At 39.6% G+C, this 23616-nt stretch overlaps 1 protein-coding gene across 4 annotated transcripts in view; it reads right to left on the reverse strand.

Moving 5' to 3' along the window:
- Cd47 (CD47 molecule) overlaps window positions 1–23616 on the reverse strand; it is a 50444-nt gene that overhangs the window by 11531 nt on the left and 15297 nt on the right. For all 4 annotated transcript variants that reach the window (XM_042676955.1, XM_042676953.1, XM_042676954.1 and 1 more), the window contains exons 2-6: window positions 22454–22801; window positions 14664–14753; window positions 3007–3114; window positions 1793–1888; window positions 169–261 (exon numbers count right to left, since the gene is read on the reverse strand). In XM_042676955.1, the coding sequence (XP_042532889.1) occupies window positions 169–261; window positions 1793–1888; window positions 3007–3114; window positions 14664–14753; window positions 22454–22801 (735 nt within the window). The remainder of the gene's footprint in view (window positions 1–168; window positions 262–1792; window positions 1889–3006; window positions 3115–14663; window positions 14754–22453; window positions 22802–23616) is intronic.

Below are 23616 nucleotides of genomic sequence, written 5' to 3' on the forward strand. Positions count from 1 at the left end.
GCTATGGCTGTGTGGGGTTTGTGAAAGGAAGGGGTGGAGAGTACAGAAATCCAGGTTAGCTGTGCAAGTAAAACTACTCTCAAAAGAAGAACAAGGGAGAAAAAAAAAAAGGGAAAACCTTATCCAATAGAAATCCAAATTGGGCCTGCAGAAGAACGTGACTCTTACCAAACATACAAAGACACAGTCCAACCATAGCAAGCACACAGCCCAGCACCTGAGTGATCAATATAGCAATGGTGAAGGAGGTCATCCCAAAAGCTGTGGGAAGGAAAAGAACATTAGCGAAGCACGAAGGGAATATCGATGAAGCAGTCACTCCTGCTAGCCTCTGTGCCAATCAAGGTAAGATCTTATAACCAAACGCTGGCTGCAGGTTCTTGTCAGATAGTAAAGGTTTTTCCAGTGCCCTAGCCCTTCTAATCAAGTGTCTGCTCCAGTTATACTCCTGCAGCCTTTTACTGTCACAGTTAACTGAGCAGGACAAGCAGTTTTTTGCCCAGATTAGAGAACAAAATGCTGCATTGACCATGTTTGTGTATTTTCTTTTATGAAGGGCTGATGACCCTGGCTTCTCCTCCAGCTCACAAAGTTGGTCTGGGGGAGAGAGTTATTAACAAATGTGATTATGAACACCATGACTGCTATTTTTTGCACCTGGAAGATCTGTGATCTTATCGTAAATTGATAGGACAACAAGCTACATAGAGACTCTAAGACCCACTATTAAGTGGGATTCTTTGATAGTAACAACAAATATGCTGGGTGTTTGTTCTTATAATTCAAAGATTATAATATTGATTACAGATAGGATATTCATACTATCTCTTTTTTGTCATCAGTTATGGGACTTTAACTCAGGGCCTGGGCGCTGTCCCTGAGCTCTTTTTTGCTCAAGGCTAGCACTATATCACTTTGAGCCACAGCTTCACTTTTAGTTTTCTGATGATAAGATTCCTACAGACTTTACTGCCTCGGCTGGCTTTGAATGATGATCCTCAGATCTCAGCCTCCTGAGTAGCTAGGATTACAAGCATGAGTCACCAGCACCTGGCTTTATACTATCTTTTAAAGGTAGTGTCAAGATTTTCCAATAACTGAAAAATGTTTCTACTTTTTGTGATTTATCACCCATATTGTAGAACGAGTCTTCTATAGAGAATAAGCAGAAAAAGAAAACATGCTTTAAAAAAAAGAACACATATTGCTTAAGGAATTTTCACTGTGGTTATTTCCTTATAGTGTATTTGTATTTTGATAAAACTAACCCCCTAAAAGAGTGCTTTTAGCATCTACTTATAACTACAAAAGTGAGGGGCTGGGAGTGGTAGAGTACTTGCCTTGCATGCCTGAGGCCCTGGGTTCAATTCCCCAGCACCACATAAGCAAAAAGAAAAAAAGCTGGCACTATGGCTCAAGTGGTAGAGTGCTAGCCTTGAGCTGAAGAGCTGAGGGACAGCACCCAGGCCCAGAGTTCAGGCCCCACGACCGGACTCCCCCCCAAAAAAAACTACAAAAGTGACATAATAACCATTCAACACTACATAGCAAACTTTAAAGTTATGCCAAATGGCATCAATATGTAGGAAAATTGTTTTCTATAAAATAATTAACTGTCTTGAATATTGTGATAACCTTAAAACCAATCTGTATGGGAAATTCCACTAAGGATATAATAGACAATCTTTAAACCAGCTTCTGTTAAGTTACTAAAAAAAATACACAAAAACATTTTCACTGAGTGCCATTTTAAAATGAAAAGGTAGGCAAAATCATGCTGTAAGATACTCACCTGCCATAAACACATTGTACTGAAGTAATATTAATACTATTCCAGTAGAAATTACAATGAGACCAAGGCCAGATGCATTCTTTACTGAATATTCTCCTGTTAATAAATAAGAATATTTACCATATTTTCTTACATACTTCTTTGTGAAGTGCAGGTACTTGACTTGACTTGATTAAATTATTTAATCTCAGTACTAGAATTATAAGCTATGAAAGACTTAAAACTGCTCCAAAATTCCCATAGGATGAGCAATTATTTTCAATGATTTAAGACCAACTGAATTTTCACGTTGAGCCCTTGGATAGCGCTACCTCCTTCCTAACCTTCAAGAATTCCAGATGACAAGCCTTAGTCATCTTTTACCATTTCCTTCCTTTGTGATATTCAATCTGTCCCAAAGTGAAATCATTGCTCTTTCAAGCTGTCTTCTGATTTCATCTCCTCCCCAGGTCCTCACCAAATGCAGATGCAAATACAGCTGTTAGATCCATGTTCCTACGCAATACAGTTACACTTCAGTCTCAGTGCTATTCTCAGGGATCCTACTACTTGAAATCACAGCTTGTCTTTCCCTTTCTTTCAGGTGTTCCTTCCCTTGTTTTCCACTCACACTTCCATCCCCCACCTCAGACAGATACAGTTCCCGTGGTCTTTCCCATTTCCACATCTTGGACAATGAAGTTTGCCTGTATAATGGGTTGCATGTCAGTCCTAAGGATATTCATTTCTCCCACTGCCTAGACACCAGAAATATTACCTTACATGGCAAAACTTGCATCATATGCTAAAAGTTTTGACTTAGGATCCTGAAGGAGGACTTACTCTAAATTAAATGGTAGCCCTCTCCCAGTGACAAATGACCTTGTGAATGAGAGACAGAGGGAGACTGGACACAGGTGCACAAAAAAGCAGAGGAGAGGAGGAGACAGTGTGACCACAGAGCAGAGAGGAAGCTCTGCTGTCACCAGTAAGGAATGTTCAGACTGTCTGCAAATATCTGAAGCTAGAAGTGGCAGAAAATAGTTTGGCCCTTAGATCACGGAGAGGGGTGAGACTTCTGATGACTGTGAATTCACTTAGGGCTTCCAGAGCAATGAGATGATTTCTATCATTTGAAGCTAACCTACTTGCCATAACCTGTTATAATTCCCTCTTGGAAGGACCTCTGACATCAGTCCTGAATCCCTCATCCCTCAAATACCTATATAGCTTACCTGGGATGAAGAGAATGGCTCCAACAATAACAATTGTGGTGAGTACCACTCCAGCAATGAGTAAGAGGATGATTTTCCTATTCGTACGATTGGATTTGTATTTAAGTGCTTAAAAGGAAAAGAAAGAATTATATAAATATAAACTCAACCACAAAGGAAGCCATTGAAAAGACAAAAGAACAGGTCACTGCAATTGCATAATCTTGAGGAAACAACTCCTTCATATCACATGATTACTTGTTCTTTGGAAATGGAAGCAATATATAGCAGGATTTGCTATATATTGTGTGTGTGTGTGTGTGAGAGAGAGAGAGAGAGAGAGAGATGGAGAGAGACAGAGAGAGAGACAGAGAGAGACAGAGAAACAGAGACAGAGAGAGAGAGAAACAGAGAGAGTGAGAGAGACAGAGAGAGAGAGAGAGAGAGAGAGAGCTTGCACATACCAATCCTAGAGCTTGAACTCAAGGCCTGGGCACTGTCCCTGAGCTTCTTTTGTTCAAGGTTATTGCTCTACCACTTGAGCCACAGCTCCATATTTTGGCTTTTTTGGTAGTTTTTATTGGAGATAGGAGTCTCACAAACTTTCCTGCCCAGTTGGGCTTTGAAGTGTGATCTTCATATCTCAGCTCTCTGAGTAGCTAGTAGCTAGGATGACAGGTATGAGCCACTGGCACCTGGCAAAAGCAGACTTTCTTAAATGACACATTTATATACTTTTAGATATAAGTTGGTTTGGGTTAGGTTTCCCTGTGGGGGTTGCTTGTGCATTACAGAACATTTAGTGGAATCTGTGGACGCTACACATTAGGTAGTTCCCTAGTTATGGTAATCAAAATGCTGTTAGACTTACCAGTGTCCCCTGATGAGCAACCCACCCCTGACTGAGGAGATAACACTGATACACATTTTGTTGATGGGGAATAGCTTGTTAATTAGCAGAGAATTAAGTTTCTCCATATGCAAAATTAGTAAAACATCTGGAAATAATGAACATTTAGTTTTGAACAAAACAGAACATGGGAAAAATTACCACCTTGTAAAATCATGATGGAGACACAGGCTTAAAACTTTCACCTGAAATTTATTTTATTAAAAATAAAACCACAAACTCAACGGGATGCATCATTTGTGTTACTGCTGCTGATGCTGGGTTTATTGTCAAGTACTCTGTACTTTCCCTGAGGGAATGATGTAATGAACAGGCCTAAGAATATTATCTTTTATTTTCTAGTGGCCTTTTTTTCCCACTGGTATCAAGATTAATTTTTTGCCAATTGTTAACCTAACATTGTTAACTTAAGAGTCAGACTGAGAGATTGAAATTCTGTTACATGCCCACCCACACAGGGATATTTTCCATGCCAGAAATCAATGGCTGACTGTCCTAAGGGGGGAGATATTGCAAATGCTGTATTTTTCCTCTACTAAAATGATGCACAAATTAAACATAAGAAAATCAACAAATAAATGCCTAAATGGCCGTGACAAAAATCTATGCGTATGGTGTAATATGGGCCTCAGAAGAATATTCTGAATCTCTGCCTATTCAAACTTTAGTACACCAACTGTAGTCTGTTTAGGAGGAGACGGAGGTCTAAGCAATAATCTGTGAAGCTGAATGACTCACACCCACATGAGAAATGAGAAATCCACAGTAACCAGAAAGCATCCTATGGTGAGTTCCCCAAGGTTTGATTTGATCTGCTACCTTCACCCAGATCTGGAGTTTAGGTGACTCCCACTCAGTCTTATCCCTGCCTCCTTTTATGGCATGGTTTTCACAGCTTTCCCATTTCTAGGCTCAGATACCATCTAGCATGAAATTGAATTCACAGATCAAAAGAAGTCAGGAAATTTCCTCTAGATATATGTCATGCTTTCATTTTAATCTCATGTACATTGTTATCTAACTACAGCTTGAAAGTTCTGCAAAAGGTTTCTAAAATAGAAGCTACTGCAAATGTACCTCACTATCAAACATCCATTAATGACTCTTCCAGGTTTAATTCAATATATGAAAGAGTCACTAAGATCAAGCAACAAGAATTTATATTTTAGGCTAGTCTAATTGCATGCAAAAGGCTGATTATGACATTCTTAACAAAAATAAGAGTTTGGACCTCACATATAATCCAATCCCTTCAGGCTTAGAAAAGCTGCTATTAGGGCTGGGAAGGTGGCTCAGTGGTAGAGTGCTTGCCTTGCATGCCTGAGGCCCTGGGTTCTGTTCCTCAGAACCACATAAGCAAAAAGAAAAAAGCCAGAAGTGGCGCTGTGGCTCAAGTGGTAGAGCGCTAGCCTTGAGCTGAAGAGCTGAGGGACAGTGCCCAGGCCCAGAGTACAGGCCCCACGACCGGACCCCCCAAAAAAGAAAAGCTGCTAGTATAAGAGAAATAAGGCAAACCATACCAACAAAAGTAAAATGCCACAAAATCCTACAATCTAAAATGGCCTTTACCCTTTGAGTGTGAGTATACTGTCTCTTGGAGAGAGCTTTAGATCTTATGGGTTGCTTCAATTACTACTTATTTTTAAGGTTATCTTAAACTTTTCCTTCAAATAAACAGCTGTTTGCAACACATTTATTAGTAAGTTCTACTTAAATGAAAGGAAGTTCTATGTTTCCTTCAGTGGAATCTTTATAAGGAATCTTTTAGCTTGTATTCTTTGTTCATAATTGCCACAGTTCACCAAGTCCCCCAGCAAGTATTGGGAAGGTATCTCACTGTTTGCTCAATTGCCAATTCTCTCAGTTACTCTACAAGGCCACGGAACCGAATAATTACAAAGGCTTTTCACTGGTGATCTTTTCTTGTCCTTTAATAAATGGATTTAACCTCATTTATTATTAAGTTTATTAGAACATTAAACATGATAAAGAAAATATATTCAAATAATTCCCCAAACACTTAACAACAACATAAAAATAATTTAATGTAGTCTTAACAGCAGCTCTTATCAAACGTCTTGATTTTTTTTGGCTGATTAGCAAGACAATATGTATAATTTTTAACAATCTGCAGATTTATAAGGATTTTAACAAACTGGCTTTGAACCGTGATCCTCAGATCTCAGCCTCCTGAGTAGCTAGGATTACAGGCGTGAGCCACCAGCACCCAGCTCTAAAATTATTGAAATCAATATAGAAATAAATGAGAAATAATGCTATTTATATTTTTAACTAAAACCTATAACCTTAATGCTGCTGTACAGGAACATCAGAAGTCACAATATGATATTTTTGTGTTGTTTGGAGACAGGGTCTTGGTATATAGCCTAAGTTGGTCTTCAACTTGTTATGTAAGCCAAGCTGGCCTCAAACATGAGATCTCCCAGCCTCTGCCTCCAGGGTGCTGAAATTACAGGAATGCATCACCATGCCTGGCACAATAGGCTGTTTTTTATATCAACAAATTAAGAATTTAATTTTTTTATTGTGAGAAAAATTTTAATTTTCCTGTCCCTCCTCCTCATCATTTCCTCTTTCTTTTGTGCTATTACTGGGGACTAACATCAGGACCTTGAGCTCGTTAAACTTTTTAAATCATGACTGGAGCTCTACCAGTTATGATTTTTTTGCTAGTTATTTGGGGACAAGAATCTGTCAGATCTGTCTGCTCAGGATACCTTCAAACTGTGATTCTCCGATCTCAGCCTCCTGAGTAGCTAGTGTTGTAGATGTAAGCTATCAATACACTGTGTTTTTCTTCTGCTTAAAAATGTGCTAGGTTCTTGTTCTACAAAGATCTACTATGTAGCTACATTGTACCAGGCATTGTTATTAATCAAAATTTAAAGAACAAGAAGATTTTCTCCAACAATAATATGTTAGCACTCTCAAGCCACATGACATCCACTATGGTGCACAAAAAAGGCACACATAGGCAGGCCCCATGCTCCTTACGTTCATTCGAGTGGTTATTTAATGTTGTTTCTGTTGTGCAGGTGGGTGTGCATGAGTCAAAGCCAGTATTGGATATTCCTAGATGAAAGTCTGATCTAGTCTAAAAAAGGTTTCTCATGTAGTCAATCTTTCAAATTCATGTGACAAAGTGATGTTATGTTCCAATGACATGAATGGAAGAGTCATAATTCAAGATTGACCTGATTCCTTTATGACTGATACAGACCATACATAAGATAGAAAACAAGTTGTAGCTGATAAAATGTAGTAAAATTACCAAACCAACATGCAGACAAAATGAGGTTTATCATGTTAAATTTTTATGATGCCCTAAAGACTAGATTTGATAGGCTGACACAGGTCCACCTAAACTGTGGTCTACCTGGCAAAAACCCAAATCCCAGAATTCAGTATTGCTCAAAGACATGACATTCAGAAAACAGTAACTGAAGTGGTGGAAAGGCTTACCAGTGAGATAAAATGCGTGTCAGATTAAGAATAGATCATAAAGTACTGTTTTCTGATAACTGTAGAAAAGCAATTTAGAATCCTTTTGGAATCTATTGAGCTATAAACCAATATTATTTTCAATGTAGGATAAGAACATCTGATAACTTTTAAAATCACATTATAATCTCATTTAAAATATTATTTGAATTACAATTTTAAACGCTTAGCACTCATTTAAAACACATATACACACAAATGAAGGCTTTGTGAAAATGCAATGCTAGAGAAAAGTGAATTGCCAATTAGAAACCATCCTACTTGCCTTCTGGCAAGTAAAATCATTAAGAAACAAATCCTACCAACTTCTCTGATGAAACAATTTTATCAAATTGAATACTAAATAAACATCACATTCCCTGCCCATAGGACCTAGGAATAAAAACAGCTAGGCTTTGGGTACTACGTATTTAAATATAAATGAAGAGCAATGAATTTTCGGATGAATTTTCCTTTTGGTCTGAAGTACTCTGGTCCTGTGGAAAGTTTCAGAGGAGTTAGGAGGTCTGGATTTGGAAAGCGCTAAGGAATGAGTAACTCCATTTCCATGAACAAGTTAAGTGTGACCTACAGTAGATAACTCCATAATGTACTTCCAGAATGTGACCGGTATGTGGATGGGACTAAAGTCAAGGCCATCAGATAAGAGTTCACATTTACCTTGGTAACCTAAAGTCCTAATGCCAGAAGCCATCAACTAGGCCACAAAATGATCCACTGAAATAATATTTATTGGAATGTTGGAGAGAAACATACAGTACAACCTAGTGTATGTCCTTACTTCCTCTGGAGAATCTGCTGTTGCAATTCTTTTAAATGTGATTTCAGGGCCAACTTTACTTGACAAGCTAAGCCTCACATCAGGACTTGAGAACATAGTAGAATCTCAAGGTTATTGTGATATTTATTTATTTACTTATTGATTGACTGATTTTCTTAGTTACTTATTTTTTGGTTGTACTGGGGTCTGAACTTAGGGGTTCACACTCTACCACCTGAATCATGCTTCTAAGCCCTTTTTGCTTTTAGTATTTATTTTTCCAGATTGAGGGTTTTTTTTTTTTAGGGATGGCCTTAGACCAGGATCCTCCATATCTATGCCTCCTACACAGCTGGGATTACAGATACGTTCCATCGTGATCAGCTTGATGGCTGAGATTGAGTATTACTTACTTTTTGTTACAATCTTCCTAGTGTCTGCCTCTTGGGTAGCCAGAATTACAGGGATGAGCCACCATACCTGGCTAACAGAAATTTATTTCCTTCTACTTCCCAACAATAATTTTTATGGGAATATTTAAACACCTCTGAATAGTAACAAAAATCCTTGAATAATCCTGAGTTGGGATACCAGCGTTGGAAGAGAAAATGAAAGATGTCTAGAATACACAACTTGAAATAAATCACAACAGTCCTTACTTTGCATGGTTCTGACATGCAGAAATCCTTGTGAGTGTGGTTTAATTAAATAACATGAGTCACCCAAAATGCAGTCACCAAAATTCAGTCACCGAATAATGAAACTACATCAAGTACAGACTTTGTGCTATTTCTTAAGCCCACAAACTACTCCATGAACAGCAGAAGTGCAGTGTGCATCACAGTTACGGATGGGCCATGTCACTTCTTTTGAAGAATGCTGGTGACCAGTCACTGCATGTCTATTATTCAGTTCATGCACAGATAGCCAAGTGCACGGCCCTGTTATCTCCTTGCCTCCCAGCAACAATACATTATCAAAAGAGGAAACTGGGCAAGAAAGATGAAAAAGCAAAGAACTGATAAGAGAGTCGGTGGCTCCTGCCTGTAATCCTAGCTACTTGGAAGGCTGGAATTGGAAAGATCAAGACTCAAGGCCAAGCTAGGCAGCAAAACCCACAAGATCCTACTTCAACAGAAAGAAGCCTGGAGTGGGCGGCAAGTATCTGCCTTCTCAAACTACACGGGAGACTGAGATCAGGACTGTAGTTCCAGCGCAGGCAGAAACGTCCATGAAACTCCATCTCAACTCCCCAGAAGCTGGGAGGGGTGGTGAGTGCGCATCATCCTAGCTACAACAGGATGCCCCAAATAGGTGGATTATTGACAAGGTGCATGTCCAGGCAGAAAGTGGAACTTTATCCCCCAAATAGCTAGTACAATAAAGTGGAACTTTATCCCCCAAATAACTAGTACAATAAAGGGCTGGATGGGTGGCTTGGGAGTACAGCAGTAGCACATCTATCTAGCAAGTGAGACTTTAAGGTCAAACACTAGTACTGACTGCCAAAAACAACCAACAAACCAACAGTAAAGAAGAAAGAATTCTGAGTGTGAAATCTGAATAGACTCTAAGTGGAATCGCAGAAAATCAGCTGCTGTGGGTAAGCAGACACTATTGCTATGTGGGAGCCTCTCAAGGCGCAGCCAGAGTAGCTCAGTGCAGGTGAACGCACCAGCATGAATGAGGCCACTGAGAGGTGAATGACAAATAGAATGAAGCTATCCCAGAGGAAGTGACTCTAGCAAAGAAAACAAAAATCACCAGAGCCCAGCAAATCAAAGGCATTCCCAGACTGTTTTCATGAAGCTGAAAGAGCAAAGGGTAAACCACTGTCAGCGAATCCAAACTTAGGAAGTAGTCTGATAATTCACCTAGGCACAGAAACAATGCTTGCCCTGTATCCAAAGTTATACAACAGGAATCCTACACTGTTCGAACTATGACTGAGAAAATTTCCCCCCTGGTTTTAATGCTTTGACTTACTGTGGACTAAATATTAGTTTTCATTTTTTTATGTATTGACAAAGAGTTTAAACAGCAACGTTTTCCAGTTCATTAGTAAACTGCAAAGTTTCAGTTTATGTAGATATGTTCATGATCTCAGTTTTATGCAAAGCAGCAAAGCTTTCTACAGGCAACAAAAATTCAAGGAAAGGGAAAAAAGGAATAAAGGCCTATGACAGAGAGCTACAGAATGTCAGCTCGCTCTTTTTCTCACTGGATCTCAACCTCTCAGGAGCTAGAGGACAAGGTGGGCAGCATTTGAAATTATCAGCCACCTAAATGACAGAGCCTGTTATGATATTAAAGAATAAGAAAGAAGACCCTGCAAAGCAGCTTGGGACTTAATTATTGAAGTTAGTGTTAGTGGAGTGACAAACTCTGAGTCACTTCAATTCAGAACAAAAACAAAGTGTCAGAAAGCAACACTCTTGGTTCAGTTTCAGTATTTGATGCTGGTGATATGTGATTTATTTGCTAAGCAGCAAGACTTGTCTTAAATGTTTGTGAGCCTGAGGCAAAAATATTTAGTAACAGTTTCCTTTTAAGAGAACTTTGTTTTCCAAATGTGGTCTGGGGCTTGCCAAGTACTGGCATGTTCCAGAGGCTAAGAAGTCCTCCCAGGCTTCTTCCTTCCTGAGACTCAATGCTAGGCCCAGCTCCAGTGTGAGGAAAGGCTTCTCAAAGTAAGGACTTGATTTGCTCCCTTTAGGGAAATTTTAGCCTAGCAAAGGACTAGCTTTCCTACTGGACCACATAGACATGTAGAGCTAGAAAAACCACTGAGAGAAAATGGTAGCCAAGAACGGTCATAAATAGTGGTCAGAAAAAGTTCAGGAGAAGTAGAAATCTCCAAAGACGCCTAGACCATAACCAGGATGTGCTTTTGTAAGACGAGAGGTGCACCAAAAGAAAAGTTCGATCCTAATCAGGCACCAGACACACAGGTCTCCTCAGCTATGAGGTTTGACATGTGAGGCAAAGCCAGAGGTGGCAATGTGGCTCACTTCACACAGCAAGCATTTATCCCTGAGCCCAGCACTGTGCCTTATAAAGAAACAAATAAGGTCAAATCTCGGCTCTATCACTAACAGCTGCATCCATTCATGGTTGTATTCACATGGGGCGGGCAGGACAGAACAATGGTAAATAGCACTTGCAAACCCCAGGACTACAGGAAAGAGTTGTGTGACTGCATCAGTTTCTTGTCTACAAAACAGGAATAACTATAGCACCTGCTCCCAGAGAAATGAATGTGAGGTAAGGTGTAGAGCAGATGGCACTGTGCTTATCCATCAGAGAGCTACCCTCACAATCGTCACCTTTAAACGAATCCAGGCAGCAAAAATCAAGTATAGAGGTTCTGCTTCTACACATATAAGCCACATTTACTTGTTTAAGACGAGTCAGGATAAAAATTTCCATCAAAATACTTTTTTGGTTCATAAACACATTCCTTAAACTATGAGTGGTAGAAAAGCTACAAAAAAATTCAAACTCACCAAGACAAAAGTGGAAATTAAAATAAAATCTTTTCTCACCCAGAAAATCAGCAAAGGATTTAGAAGTGTGAGGCGGTCAGGACTGTGAAGTGAAAGGCAGGTACACTTGTGTGCAGTCCTAGTAATGACACAAAGGTTCTGGAACACGCTGCGGGAGTATCTAGTGGCTTGAAACATCATTGCTGTCCCTTGCTCACACACCCTCAGTGGAGTTACTTTCAGAGTATCAAATGGATTAGAAACAATTTTAACACTCATCAAGGTGAGCTAAGTAATCATAACAAGAAAAATGGGGAGGTACAAGTACATAAGTCGAGAATCCATTTACCATTTTCTTTTTTTTCTTTTTCTTTTTTAAAGGAAACAAGAACAGAAAAAGAAACAAAAGGAAGTAGGAAATTCACTAGATGATATCAATAGTTTATTTTTAAGTATAGAGACTGTAGATGATATTTTTTCCTGTAACTTTCTAGATTGGACAATCTGTTCTAAAGTGATACGCATGGCTTGCCCTCAGTGTCTGTTAGTTCCGTATCAATAGATTCAATCTCGAGTAAATTGAAATATTAAAAATAAAAATATATATATATATATATATATGTAGCACATGTAACAGAGTTTTCTCCCTGTCCTTACTTACTAAATAAGATAAAATAACTAATATGTGTAAAGCATTTACACTTCATGAGGTACTAACAGTAATCTATAGATGTTTGAAACACACAAATGGATATGTAGGTTAATGGAATGCTGTGTATTTTATACAAGTGAGATCCTGGAAGCAACTCTGATCAATACACAGAGAAATATGCTACTTTTTGGTTTGTGCCAGTAATGAAGCTTGAACTCAGAACTCAGCCAGGGTGCTTGTTCCTTAGCTTTTCCCTCAAAGTTAGTATTCTACCACTTGAGCCACACCTCCACTTCTGTTTTGCTGCCCTAGTGGATTTTGAACTGCGATTATAAGATGTCAACCTCCTGAGAAGCTAGGATTACAAATGTGAGCCACTGGAGTCTGGCCTGTATTAATTTTTTAACTCAGGAAAAATGTTCAAGTTTACTTTGCAAAAAATGTAGCCACATTTTTCAGTCTACTAAACAGAATGTCATTAATGATAATGCCAGGATCACTAGATTTGTTCAACTAACCCAATCAAATCACATGAATGTGAAAGAGTTTTATGATCTTAACAAAAAGGCTGCTCTGTCAGGCACTGATGGCTGGTACTTATAGTAGTGGCTACTCAGGAGATTAAGATATATGAGAATTAGAGTTCTGAGCTAGCCTGGGGAGACCAATCCATGAGACTTTTATCTCCAATTAACCAGGAAGAAGTCAGAAGTAGAACTGTGCCTCAAGTGGTAGAGTGCCAGCTGTGAGGGTAGAAAAAAAATCCAAGTAAAAGCTCGAGGTCATGAGTGCAAGTCCAAGTATAGCACACATACACATAAAAAGCAGCTCCCTGCCTAACGTTTTAGCCCTTAGAGCTCTGGCTTCTCCAGTATAGTAAAAAAAAAAATCTCTTAACACTGATGATGACTGAGCAGACCCTAGTGTTTACCAATCCTTTTCTTCAAATACAAGGCTTACAGACATCCTAAGGTAACTTCTGAGGAAAGTCTAGATATTATCTTGAAGGTAATATTTTGAAATGTCGTGGCAGTTGCCACTATCAGCCTTTTTTCCCCCTTTTTGCATTGTAGACTCAGGTTGAGAATGTATCTGGAAAGAATATTTCCAGAGTGCTGTACATTGATAAAAAGCTCCAAAAATACATCAGCCATCTCTCTTCCATTTCTATGTATCACCGAGGGTGCACACAGCTTCTACTCCCAATGAAAGGAAACTTCTCTTATTTACAACAGGCCCATCCACTATGGTGTTCACTTTCCTAAAGATTGCAGAATAAATTAAATCAGCTCTATTTACTCCTTGCCTGTATGGTTGTTTTCTGGCCTTCAATGACTGCTTCAGGAAGCAACAGCCAGTGTACAAATACATCTGATATTGTAAAGATTTAAAAGTTTAAACTGACACCTCAGTACTTCACTAATTAATGAATTTCCTTTACAAACTTAGAAATACGGCTGAGTATAAACATTAACCCCAAAATGCATGGAATGATTTACCTTCTGATGACAATTCCAGACTGCTGGTGCTAAATCTGGTAGAGCATGGACATTTGCCCTCAGGGTTTGGCTAGATGACTATCTTGGCAAATGGAGATGAAAGACACAGCTCTCCCCAGCTGCATCAAGGATTAGCATGATGCAAAAGGGGCTTTTCCACAGGTGAACAGAAGTCTATGAAGAAAGTCACTCTGGGAAGCCAGGCTAGGGGCATCCTAAAGCACCAGAGAATCCTCACTCAAGCCAAGCCCTGCATACTATCTCTGCCAGACAAGACGACACATGTAAGTATGAAAATGATGTGTGGGCTTAAGGTTTCCAGCATGTACTCTTTTACTTTCTTTTTCTTTTTCTTCTTTTTGGTGCAGGTATTAGGGCTTGAATTCAGGGCTTGAGTACTGTCCCTGAGCCTTTTCACTCAAGGCTAGCACTCTACCACATAAACCATGGCTCTACTTCCAGCTTTTTGCTGGATAACTGGAAATACGAATCTCACAACCTTTCCTGCCCAGGCTGGCTTCAAACCGAGATTCTCATATCTTAACCTCCTGAGTAGCCAGGATTACATAAGTAAGTCCTTTGTGGCCAGACCACCATTTGTGCTGTATAGATGAAATGGAACAGCCACATATCAAAAAGTCACCTTCTTTAGGAGATCAGTGGACTTCAGCAAACTACAGAATACTACATGCTTCCAGAAGACTATTAACATTCCAACTGCACATTCCTATTTATCACAATAATCGCATCCTAACACAATGAACTTACACAGAACATTTCAGGCACATTGCCTGCTAGAAATAACAAGTTCATCACCAAACACAAATAAAAAATAGAAATAAATACTTACTTAAAAGACCAAACTGTCCCCAGAACAGAAGTATAGCCAAAATTGGGAAAATAACAATGAGAATATTTTCATTTGGAGAAAACCAGGAAACTGAGGAGAAAGAACAAAAATCACCATTAGTGTTGAGTATAATCACTTTAAATACTGATAAGGGTCTCAAATACATCTTTCTTTATATACAGGAAAGGCTCACTAAACCTATGGGTTTAGTTTGCCCTCTCTCTCTCTCTCACACACACACACACAGAAAACCAATTACACACACACACACACACACACACACTACTCATATAATAACTGTTCTTTAGGATACCCAAAGCTACAATTACCTAAGTATTTCTCACCCCATTTCTCTACCCCGCATGAAGGACAGCACAGTACAGCAGCTGGGAATAAAATTCTATGGCCATGCTGCCCCAGTGTGAAACTTGACTTTTTGTACGATCTGTAGCTGAACCCACCTCTGATGTTCAGTGTCCTCAGGTGCTACCCAGAAATAACAACCTCCAACACTGAAGTGTGTCTGCAGAGATGGACAGGGGACACAGAGCGAGCTTTTGGGACCACTGTGTCCCTCCCCTGAGTAAGACCAAGAGAGATGAGCTCCACTATCTTTCAACCTGTCTCTGAAAGGATGATTTATTTGTGAATAATTAGGCTTCAGAAACACTCATACAAATATGAGAGGGGTTAGCTTATTAAGGAACAACATGTTGTAAAGTGGGTCATATGTTACTCATAGAGTAAAATAGATCTACATATCTAGTATAAAGGAAATTGTGATTTTAAGACTTCAAATAAGATTTGTTGAAACTTAACACAATACATTTAATTCCATCTCATAAGCCCTTAAGGCTGTATGAGATTTCTTCTCTAACAACAAAGCCAAGTACATGCACTGGAACATCTACCTGGGCAGGGGAGATGTACTCCCTGAAGCTTCCCTTTGGACACAGTCCTGAATAGTACTGTTGTTGAAAATCCCCCTCTTCCTTCAATCCTTCCCTTCCCTGCCCTCAGCATCAACCTGGGAGGAGCTCCGTGGGGTTTCAACTCGATAATGACAGCCATGTATTTCCCATACAAAGTGTATGATGTTAAATCCAGTAAATGCTCACATTATAATTTTTATCATGGTGACATTAGCTTTTCAGAATCCGCCATTTTGCCCTGCCCAGAACAGAGACCCACCGTGTTTGCTGGTAAAGATTACAATAGTCAGAAGATGTTGAGCTGGTAAATAAAATGTGATTTTTGATGCTCATATGATGACTATCTATAGTGACAGAGATGTTCTTAGATATTCTAAGTCAATAGCTTCATTTCTAGCTTCATGACTGGACCCCATCCTATAAAAAACAACATACACTCGGTACAGCCTAAAATTAATCAGGGAACGTTTTTTCTTAAGACTTAGGTTTTCATAACCAAAACTCAAAACCTTCACGGCCTAATAACTCTGCTTAATCAATTTATTTCTCCTTATCCACTTTTTCTGTATTTTGCTTTGAGTTGTCTACTCTCAAATCCTCATAATAATGAGAACTCAAAGATGAGGAAAGAGAGGCAGGGGGAATTGAGAACTGTAAGGATCATATGCTTTCATATTCCAAACTCATTCTCATTATCCTCCTCTTAACTCATCCACCAACCTCTCCTCTTAGGTTTCCTCATTTCATAGTGGTGACTCCATTTCTCCAGTCACTTATTTTCTCTCACATCCACATCTAGTTGGGTTGGTTCTACCTTCAGCCAGTGTCTGATCTCATATTCAAGATGTGTTGACAGTGAAATATCTTTTCACTGACTTCTCACCCTACACAATGAAACAGTGTTGGGATATATTAATAGAAACCTATGAACCAATGATTTTTTCCAACTCTAGCCCATCATACAATTTTTTATTCAAACAATGAGCATTCATTGAAAATCCACCACAGGTAGGATCTCCTCTAGCTAACCAGTGAGTGAGCAATAAGTGGCCCTGAACTCCAGGTGGTGATGAAGTAGAAAAACAGACCCTGGAAAAAGACCCGGGGTGGGGGAGGGGGAACTGGAGCTGAGTCGTGGGTGGAAAGGACTTAGCCAAACGAAGAGCAGTTCAAAGAGCCAGATGATGGCCACTGTGTCTGGAATTTAGTGATGCGGGATCAGGCGGTGAGGGTACGCTGGAGCAAGATTGTGTTGGATCTTCACAGCTTGTTCAGAGGATTTGGATTTTATTCTAAGAGCAGTGATAAGTGACTTCAAAGAAGATTTGGCAGTCATACGGAGAATGGATCACAGAGAAGCAGGACATGTCAGAAAGTAATGACAGAAATCACCTTGAGAGGTAGGAGGATGTCACCAACAAACGCTGCCCTGAGTTCAATTTTATGTGTAATATTTAACGTTGCAACAGAGAATTGCTCAAAAGAAGGAAGTCTAGAATTGGGATCCAGAAACCAGCAGCAATGGTTGAAATAATTGCAGACTTTACCCTAGACAAGAATAAACTTGAGAGACATACAGAAGCCCTCCAGTGAGTGAGAATTACAAGATAACACATTCTAGCTGGGCGTCAGGAAGACCTGGACCTACCTGATAATAGACCAAAACCTTGAGACGTTACAGTGTCTGTTCATGTCAAGTGTGTAGGTAACAACTTGGAATGGCCAATGGCCTAGGATGTGGTGAGAAAAGTAATTGACAAAGAAGAAGACGAGATGGCTATTGGATGGCTTCCAGATTCTATGGAAAAATGATAAGAACTAGAAGAGGATATTTCAATGAGACAAAAGTGTGACAAAATATTGTTGTCTAAGGGATTCTTAGCTGCAGCTCATCAAAATCATGTGAGGGTTTACTCAAGCTTCATACATTCTCCCCTTTAATGACCATGCCAGGATTACCTGATGGGAGTTAAGAGAAGTGGTGGATGATTGTGAATCTTAATTTCACACTTCCATTTCTTGATGGTAATTAGGAGAGGTGAGGGGTGGCCGTGAATCTCAGTTTCAGATCACTGCTAGTTTATCTCTTACTACAATGTGTAACCTTTCTCTCTAATTTGTCATGGTAGGAAAAAAATTGAGAATTATGGAATTGTATATTTAAGAATCAACTGAGGGACGGGAGTGTGGCTTAGTGGTAGAGTGCTTGCCTAGCACGCATGAAGCCTTGGGTTTGATTCATCAGTACCACATATACGGAAAAAGCCAGAGGTAGCACTGTGGCTCAAAGTGGTGGAGTGCTAGCCTTGAGCAAAAGAAGCTCAGGGACAGTGCCCAGGTCCTAAGTTCAAGCCCCAGGACTAGCAAAACAAAAAAAGAATCAATTGAGCTAGATGTGGTTGTACATGGCTCCAATCATAGACAGGAGGTTGAAGCATGGGACCTATGTCAAAAACAAACAAACCGAAAACAATAAGAAAAAGGAACCATTTGAGATGCTAGGATGGGATCCCTATGTTTCATATAAAACCACTCATATGTCTATTAAGCTGTTGATTTGTGATGAAGTATTGTCAGATGGTATTAACTCGTATTCTCTCATGGGAGCACGAGACACAATACTTCTGTAAGATCCCTTTCAGCTCTGAATTTCTATGGGAATAAGAAAATAAATTAAGCACAAAATGGCTTAAGAACAGTCTAAGATATATTTCCACCTCAGGATTAGGCAATGTAATCATAGCTACTCACATTCGTATTCTACCCAAGCAGGGACAACAACTCTGCCCTCCCACTCCCCAAGCTCCCACTCCCCGATTATTCCAAGCTCAGGACCTCTCACTTCTTTTTGTCTGAATTATAATGAGACAACTTAAAAAGATAAATGGATGTCTCCAATCAACTATGTCTCTCCTTATGTGAACCTCCACTAATATAGCCAAGACTCTCCTTGTGTCCTTACTCTCCCATTTGTGAGACTGAATATGCTGGATTTTTTTTGGGGGGGGTAGGGGGTCTGGTCATGAGGCCTGAACTCTGGGCCTGGGCGCTGTCCCTCAGCTCTTCAGCTCAAGGCTAGCGCTCTACCACTTGAGCCACAGCACCACTTCTGGCTTTTTTCTTTTTGCTTATGTGGCTGAGGAATCGAACCCAGGGCCTCAGGCATGCAAGGCAAACACCACCTTCCCAGCCCAATATGTTGGATTTTTTTCCGGGAGTATTTTGTATCACCTGGAACAGTGTGTTTCCTGATGTGATTAAGACCTCTAGTTAGTTAAAGTTCAGAAAGAGAGGTTATCTTTGAGGAAGAGAAAGTTGGCCCAATCAGGTAACACTTGCAATGAACCTGAACCCTATCTGTAAAATAAATTTTTAAAAAATCAACTCAGGCCCAAAGTTCATGCCCCAGGACTGGCAAAAAAATGGCTGTAAAATAGTGACAAGTGATCATGGCAAAGTCAGAAAAACTAGACTACTTTTACTATGGAATGGCACTCCGAATCACTGTTCAGTCTCTTTAAAAACACGAAGCATGTACTTACTACTTAACACAATAATCACACGCACATAGGTTCTAATCACAGAGAAATAGAATACATCTAAGCAAAAACCTGAACACAATTGTTTAAAACACAATCTGTCAACCCCAAATTGGAAATCATCAAAGTGACCTGCAACAGGCATGTGATACACTAACTATGATAAGCCCACACCATAGATTACTATTCTGTAGGAAAAACAAAAACAAGAATGAGCCAGAAATAAAACAAGAAAACTAATGATTATCTATTGCTACTTGGTTAGATCTCAAAGGCATTTGCCCAATGAGAAAGCCAATAGTCATCTCAATAGGTCATCTATTGTACAATGTCATCGATATTTTGGAACAATGAAATGACAGATACGGAGGACAAATCAGTGCTTTCCTGGCTAAGGGTAGGTGAAGGTGGGGGGAAGGGGTTCTAAAGAGTTAGCATGAGGCTGAGGTGGTGCTGACAGAGCAGCTCAAAATCCTAAGGCAGTAGTGGTCACACAAATACAGACACACAGAAGTGACACACATAGTTAACTTTCCAGTTTTGACACTGCTACAGTTGTGTAAGATGTGACCATTGCAGAAACTAGAGGAAAGGCACACAGCACTTGTTTTTTACTCTTCCTGTGAAATAATTATTGTAAAAAGATGGGCATAAAGCCATGTCTCATACCTCTTGTAGAATTCTCTATAATAAGTAATATTTTATCATTTTAATGGTCCTTCCAAAAGTAAACCTATCTTTTATTTCCATAGGGTATTTAGAAAACAAAGAAAGATAAAAAACAATTACATACAAAATTATAAAAGTTGTCTTTATCTGGGCTACAAGCATTCCCTCTCTATACACCTTCATTGTATCTTCTGGCTATCTAATTCTCTTATTTTTTTTGGGGGGGGGGTCCGGTCGTGGAGCCTGAATTCTGGGCCTGGACGTTGTCCCTTAGCTCTTCAGCTCAAGGCTAGCACTCTACCACTTGAGCCACAGCGCCACTTCTGGCTTTTTTTTTCTGCTTATGTGGTGCTAAGGAATCGAACCCAGGGCCTCATGTATGCAAGGCAAGATCTCTACCACTGAGCCACCTTCCCAGCCCTGTTCCATTGGCAGTCCCCCACATCACCTCCCAAGTCACCAATCCGAATGTCTTGTTCTTTCAGTCCCTTGAGACTGCAAGATCTCTTACCAAACTTCCACTAGAGGTAAGAATGTCTCCCTCTAGCTATCCTAGTGTATACAGCTGATGGATTAGACCCTTCCTGAAAGGGACATGTTTAAGAGCGTTGCTTGACCCAAATATCAATGGTAGTAATATAATGTGAGTGACACTTCTGAGCAGAGAAGCCTTCCAAATTCTCCTTGTCTATTGGTCTGCCCCTATCCATTTCTCAATCTTCCAATATTGTATTCCAGGAAGCTTCAGCAATTTGCTACCTGATAAAATAAATATCCTAGGAAAACAAACAACATTTTCAACACACACACATAGGTTTGCCAAGAATTTCCACAGGAAGGATCTCATTTGCTGCCCAGATTCAGTAGATCATAAAACCAGATGCACTTTCATCCTCATTTCATGATGAAGCCACTCAGTGTAGTAACTGCTTGGGATTAGATAGGTGAATGGGTTAAGTTGCAAACAGAATATTTTATTCAGAACTCCTGCTTCAAGACCCAAGCTATGTCAAAATATTTCATCAAATTAAATTTAAATACCAATTCCCAATCTGCAAACAGACATTTTATAACAATAAAAGCCTGGACAGAAGAAAACGAGATGACCCAACTGAACTATTCTAGAACCTAGAGCATCTTGGTTCTCAAAGTATGGTCAATCGCAAGACCAGTAATCCCTGGTGACTCTAAACAGAGCTTTAAAAAAGTCAGAATGATGCTGGGCGCCGGTGGCTCATGCCTGTAATCCTAGGTACTCAGGAAGCTGAGATCTGAGGATTGAGGTTCAAAGCCAGCCTGAGCAGGAAAGTCTGTGAGACTCTTATCCCCATTTAATTACCAGAAAACTGGAAGTGGCGCTGTGGCTCAAGTGGTAGAGTGCTCACCTTGAGCTGAAGAGTCCAGGGACAGTGCCTAGGCCCAGTGTTTAAGTCCTCCTCTCCCCCCTAAAAAAAGTCAGAATGTCCTTGTGTATGGTTTAAGCTAGCACAGGATGAAACAAATAAGAAAGAAAACTTCAGCTAATATTGTTGCTTTACCAACTCACCAACCCTTAGTTTACAGAGGGTAGATTCAGTGTGTAACACCAGGCCAATTCCCAGTTCAGTTGGGTTCCTAGTCCTTCCCCTGAATCTTGGTTAAGGAAAAGAACACCAAGAGAAAGGATTAGACCAGAAACCTCCAGGAATCATCCACAATAACCTCATCTTTAATCTCCGGTTCCTCCATCCGTTCCCTGTACCGGGAGCTGGACTTCCACAACCCTCACCCAGTTTTTGTTTAATTTGCTTTACACAAAGCAAAACAAATTAAAATTAAAAGTGGTTAACTGAAAAGAGGCCCAAAAGGTACTTTTGATGGCATCAATGGAAATGCAGAGTAGATTACCAGGATCCAGCAACCAAACAGAAGAGTCTTCAGATCAAGAGTTTGAGAACCACAGGATATACAAATGAACAAACCTTCAATAGATTTTATTGTGAAAGCAGAAGAGCAAATAAGATAGAATTCATGTTAAAGGGGTGCTAATTACTACATCAGCACTTACTGTTAACAGTGTGCTTTTAGGTTCAAAGGAGTTTCTAGTTCCATTTTACTTACTTTCTAATAGCGTCAGATGTAGCAGGAGAAATAAAAAGGAATGTCCATAGAAATCTTCCTATCTTCCTTAAGTCTATTTTCTTTGTGAGGACAGAATACTGGGTGGGAGCTTTACTTTGGCTCATGGTTTGTTTTTTTTTAACTGTATTTTTTTTTGTCTTTTCTTTTTTGGTACTGGGGATCGAACCCAGGACGTTGCACTTGCTAGGCAAGCGCTTTGCCACTGAGCTACATCCCAGCTCAAGGCTCATGGTTCTTAAGCTGAGAAGTCAGAGACTGGCATCAAATCTGTCCAGCTGCTAAAAGCCTTGTGCTGCCTCATCACATGGAGAAGGACAGAATAGGAAGCCAGTGCATAGCACAGGGGTGGGGGCTTGCTTTACAACACCCCCCCACTCCAATGACTTACTCATTCCCTTGAGAAAGGCTTAACCCTCTCAATGATGTAACCACCTCTTCCAGGCCCCGTTTCCCCAAACTGCCACAGAGACGTTCAAGTTTCAATACAAGTTTCAAAGGGGATAAACAATCTCCAAACGACATCACTTACCAACACGATACTTTAGTTCCACAACTGTTTCGCCTTCTCTACTTAATTCTGTTACTTCACATGTATAGTTTCCTACAACGGCATCAGCCTTATCCAACTTCAAAGATGCATCTCCTTTGATTAATTCTGAGACCGAGATTTTGGCACTAGAAAAGTTGCTATCTGCAGTAGAATTGTTTCGGCTGCCATCATAGATGAAAATGTATGTTCTGTTGAATTTCCACTTCACAAACATTTCCCCAGGGTTTTGTGCTCCCACGTTAGTGACAAAGCAGGGGATGACAACGGTTTCATTGCAACTGGTGTATTCTACTAGTCTGGTCTTATTGAATAGTAGCTGAGCTGAACCTAGAAAGGATAAAAAACAGAAGTATTTCATTAATTATGACAAGAATATAAAGGTTGAAACTACAAATATGACAATCCTATAAAGATATGTACCATAAATCATAGGTGTGTTCAAAGCCTTAAGATGAAGAACAATGCTTCAATTGTTTCTTCAAACAAGCCATGTAGCAATGACCAAGGTCAACAAGGGAAAAAACAAAAATGAATTCTTAGTAGCAAGGATTGTAGATGTGAGCCATCAGTGCTGGACTTACTAGTTATTATTATTAAATAAAGATTGCAATCATCAGTGTTACTATATGTAATGAAATTATATTGTGATGATGTTAGAGCAATTGGCATTTTTGATCATTAATTTCCTTTACTGTAATGTCCTAAATTTGGTGATTTGAAGGATCATATAATACCAAAAATGTATTAAATGTATAGATAGTGATTCAAAAGGCAGCAATTTGGGAAAATGTCATTATTTGGGAAAAAAAGAAAACAGAAATCTCACAGTAAATGCTTTCATTGAGGTCTGCATAGCAAACAGTAAGGTTTTACTGTTCATTAGCTTCAAAGATTAAAAAAATCATTCCATATTAAAATGCACAGCTGGTAGACAACACTGTAACTTCCTTATCATTCTCAGACATAGAAACTACACATTACCATGAATCTTGGAAGTAAACTCAGCAATTGTGTTAGCAATTGTGCAAGGTATAGCATCTAGCTTTGAAAGCTCTGAAGTAATAATTTCTGCCTACTGATATAAGTCAGAAAAATACTGTCCTTACCATGGAAATTTTTGAACAGAAAAGCAAACTAAAGCA

This window comes from Dipodomys spectabilis, unplaced genomic scaffold (genome assembly GCF_019054845.1).
Source record: "Dipodomys spectabilis isolate Male_0828 unplaced genomic scaffold, ASM1905484v1 ptg000032l, whole genome shotgun sequence".
NCBI lineage: Eukaryota > Metazoa > Chordata > Mammalia > Rodentia > Heteromyidae > Dipodomys > Dipodomys spectabilis.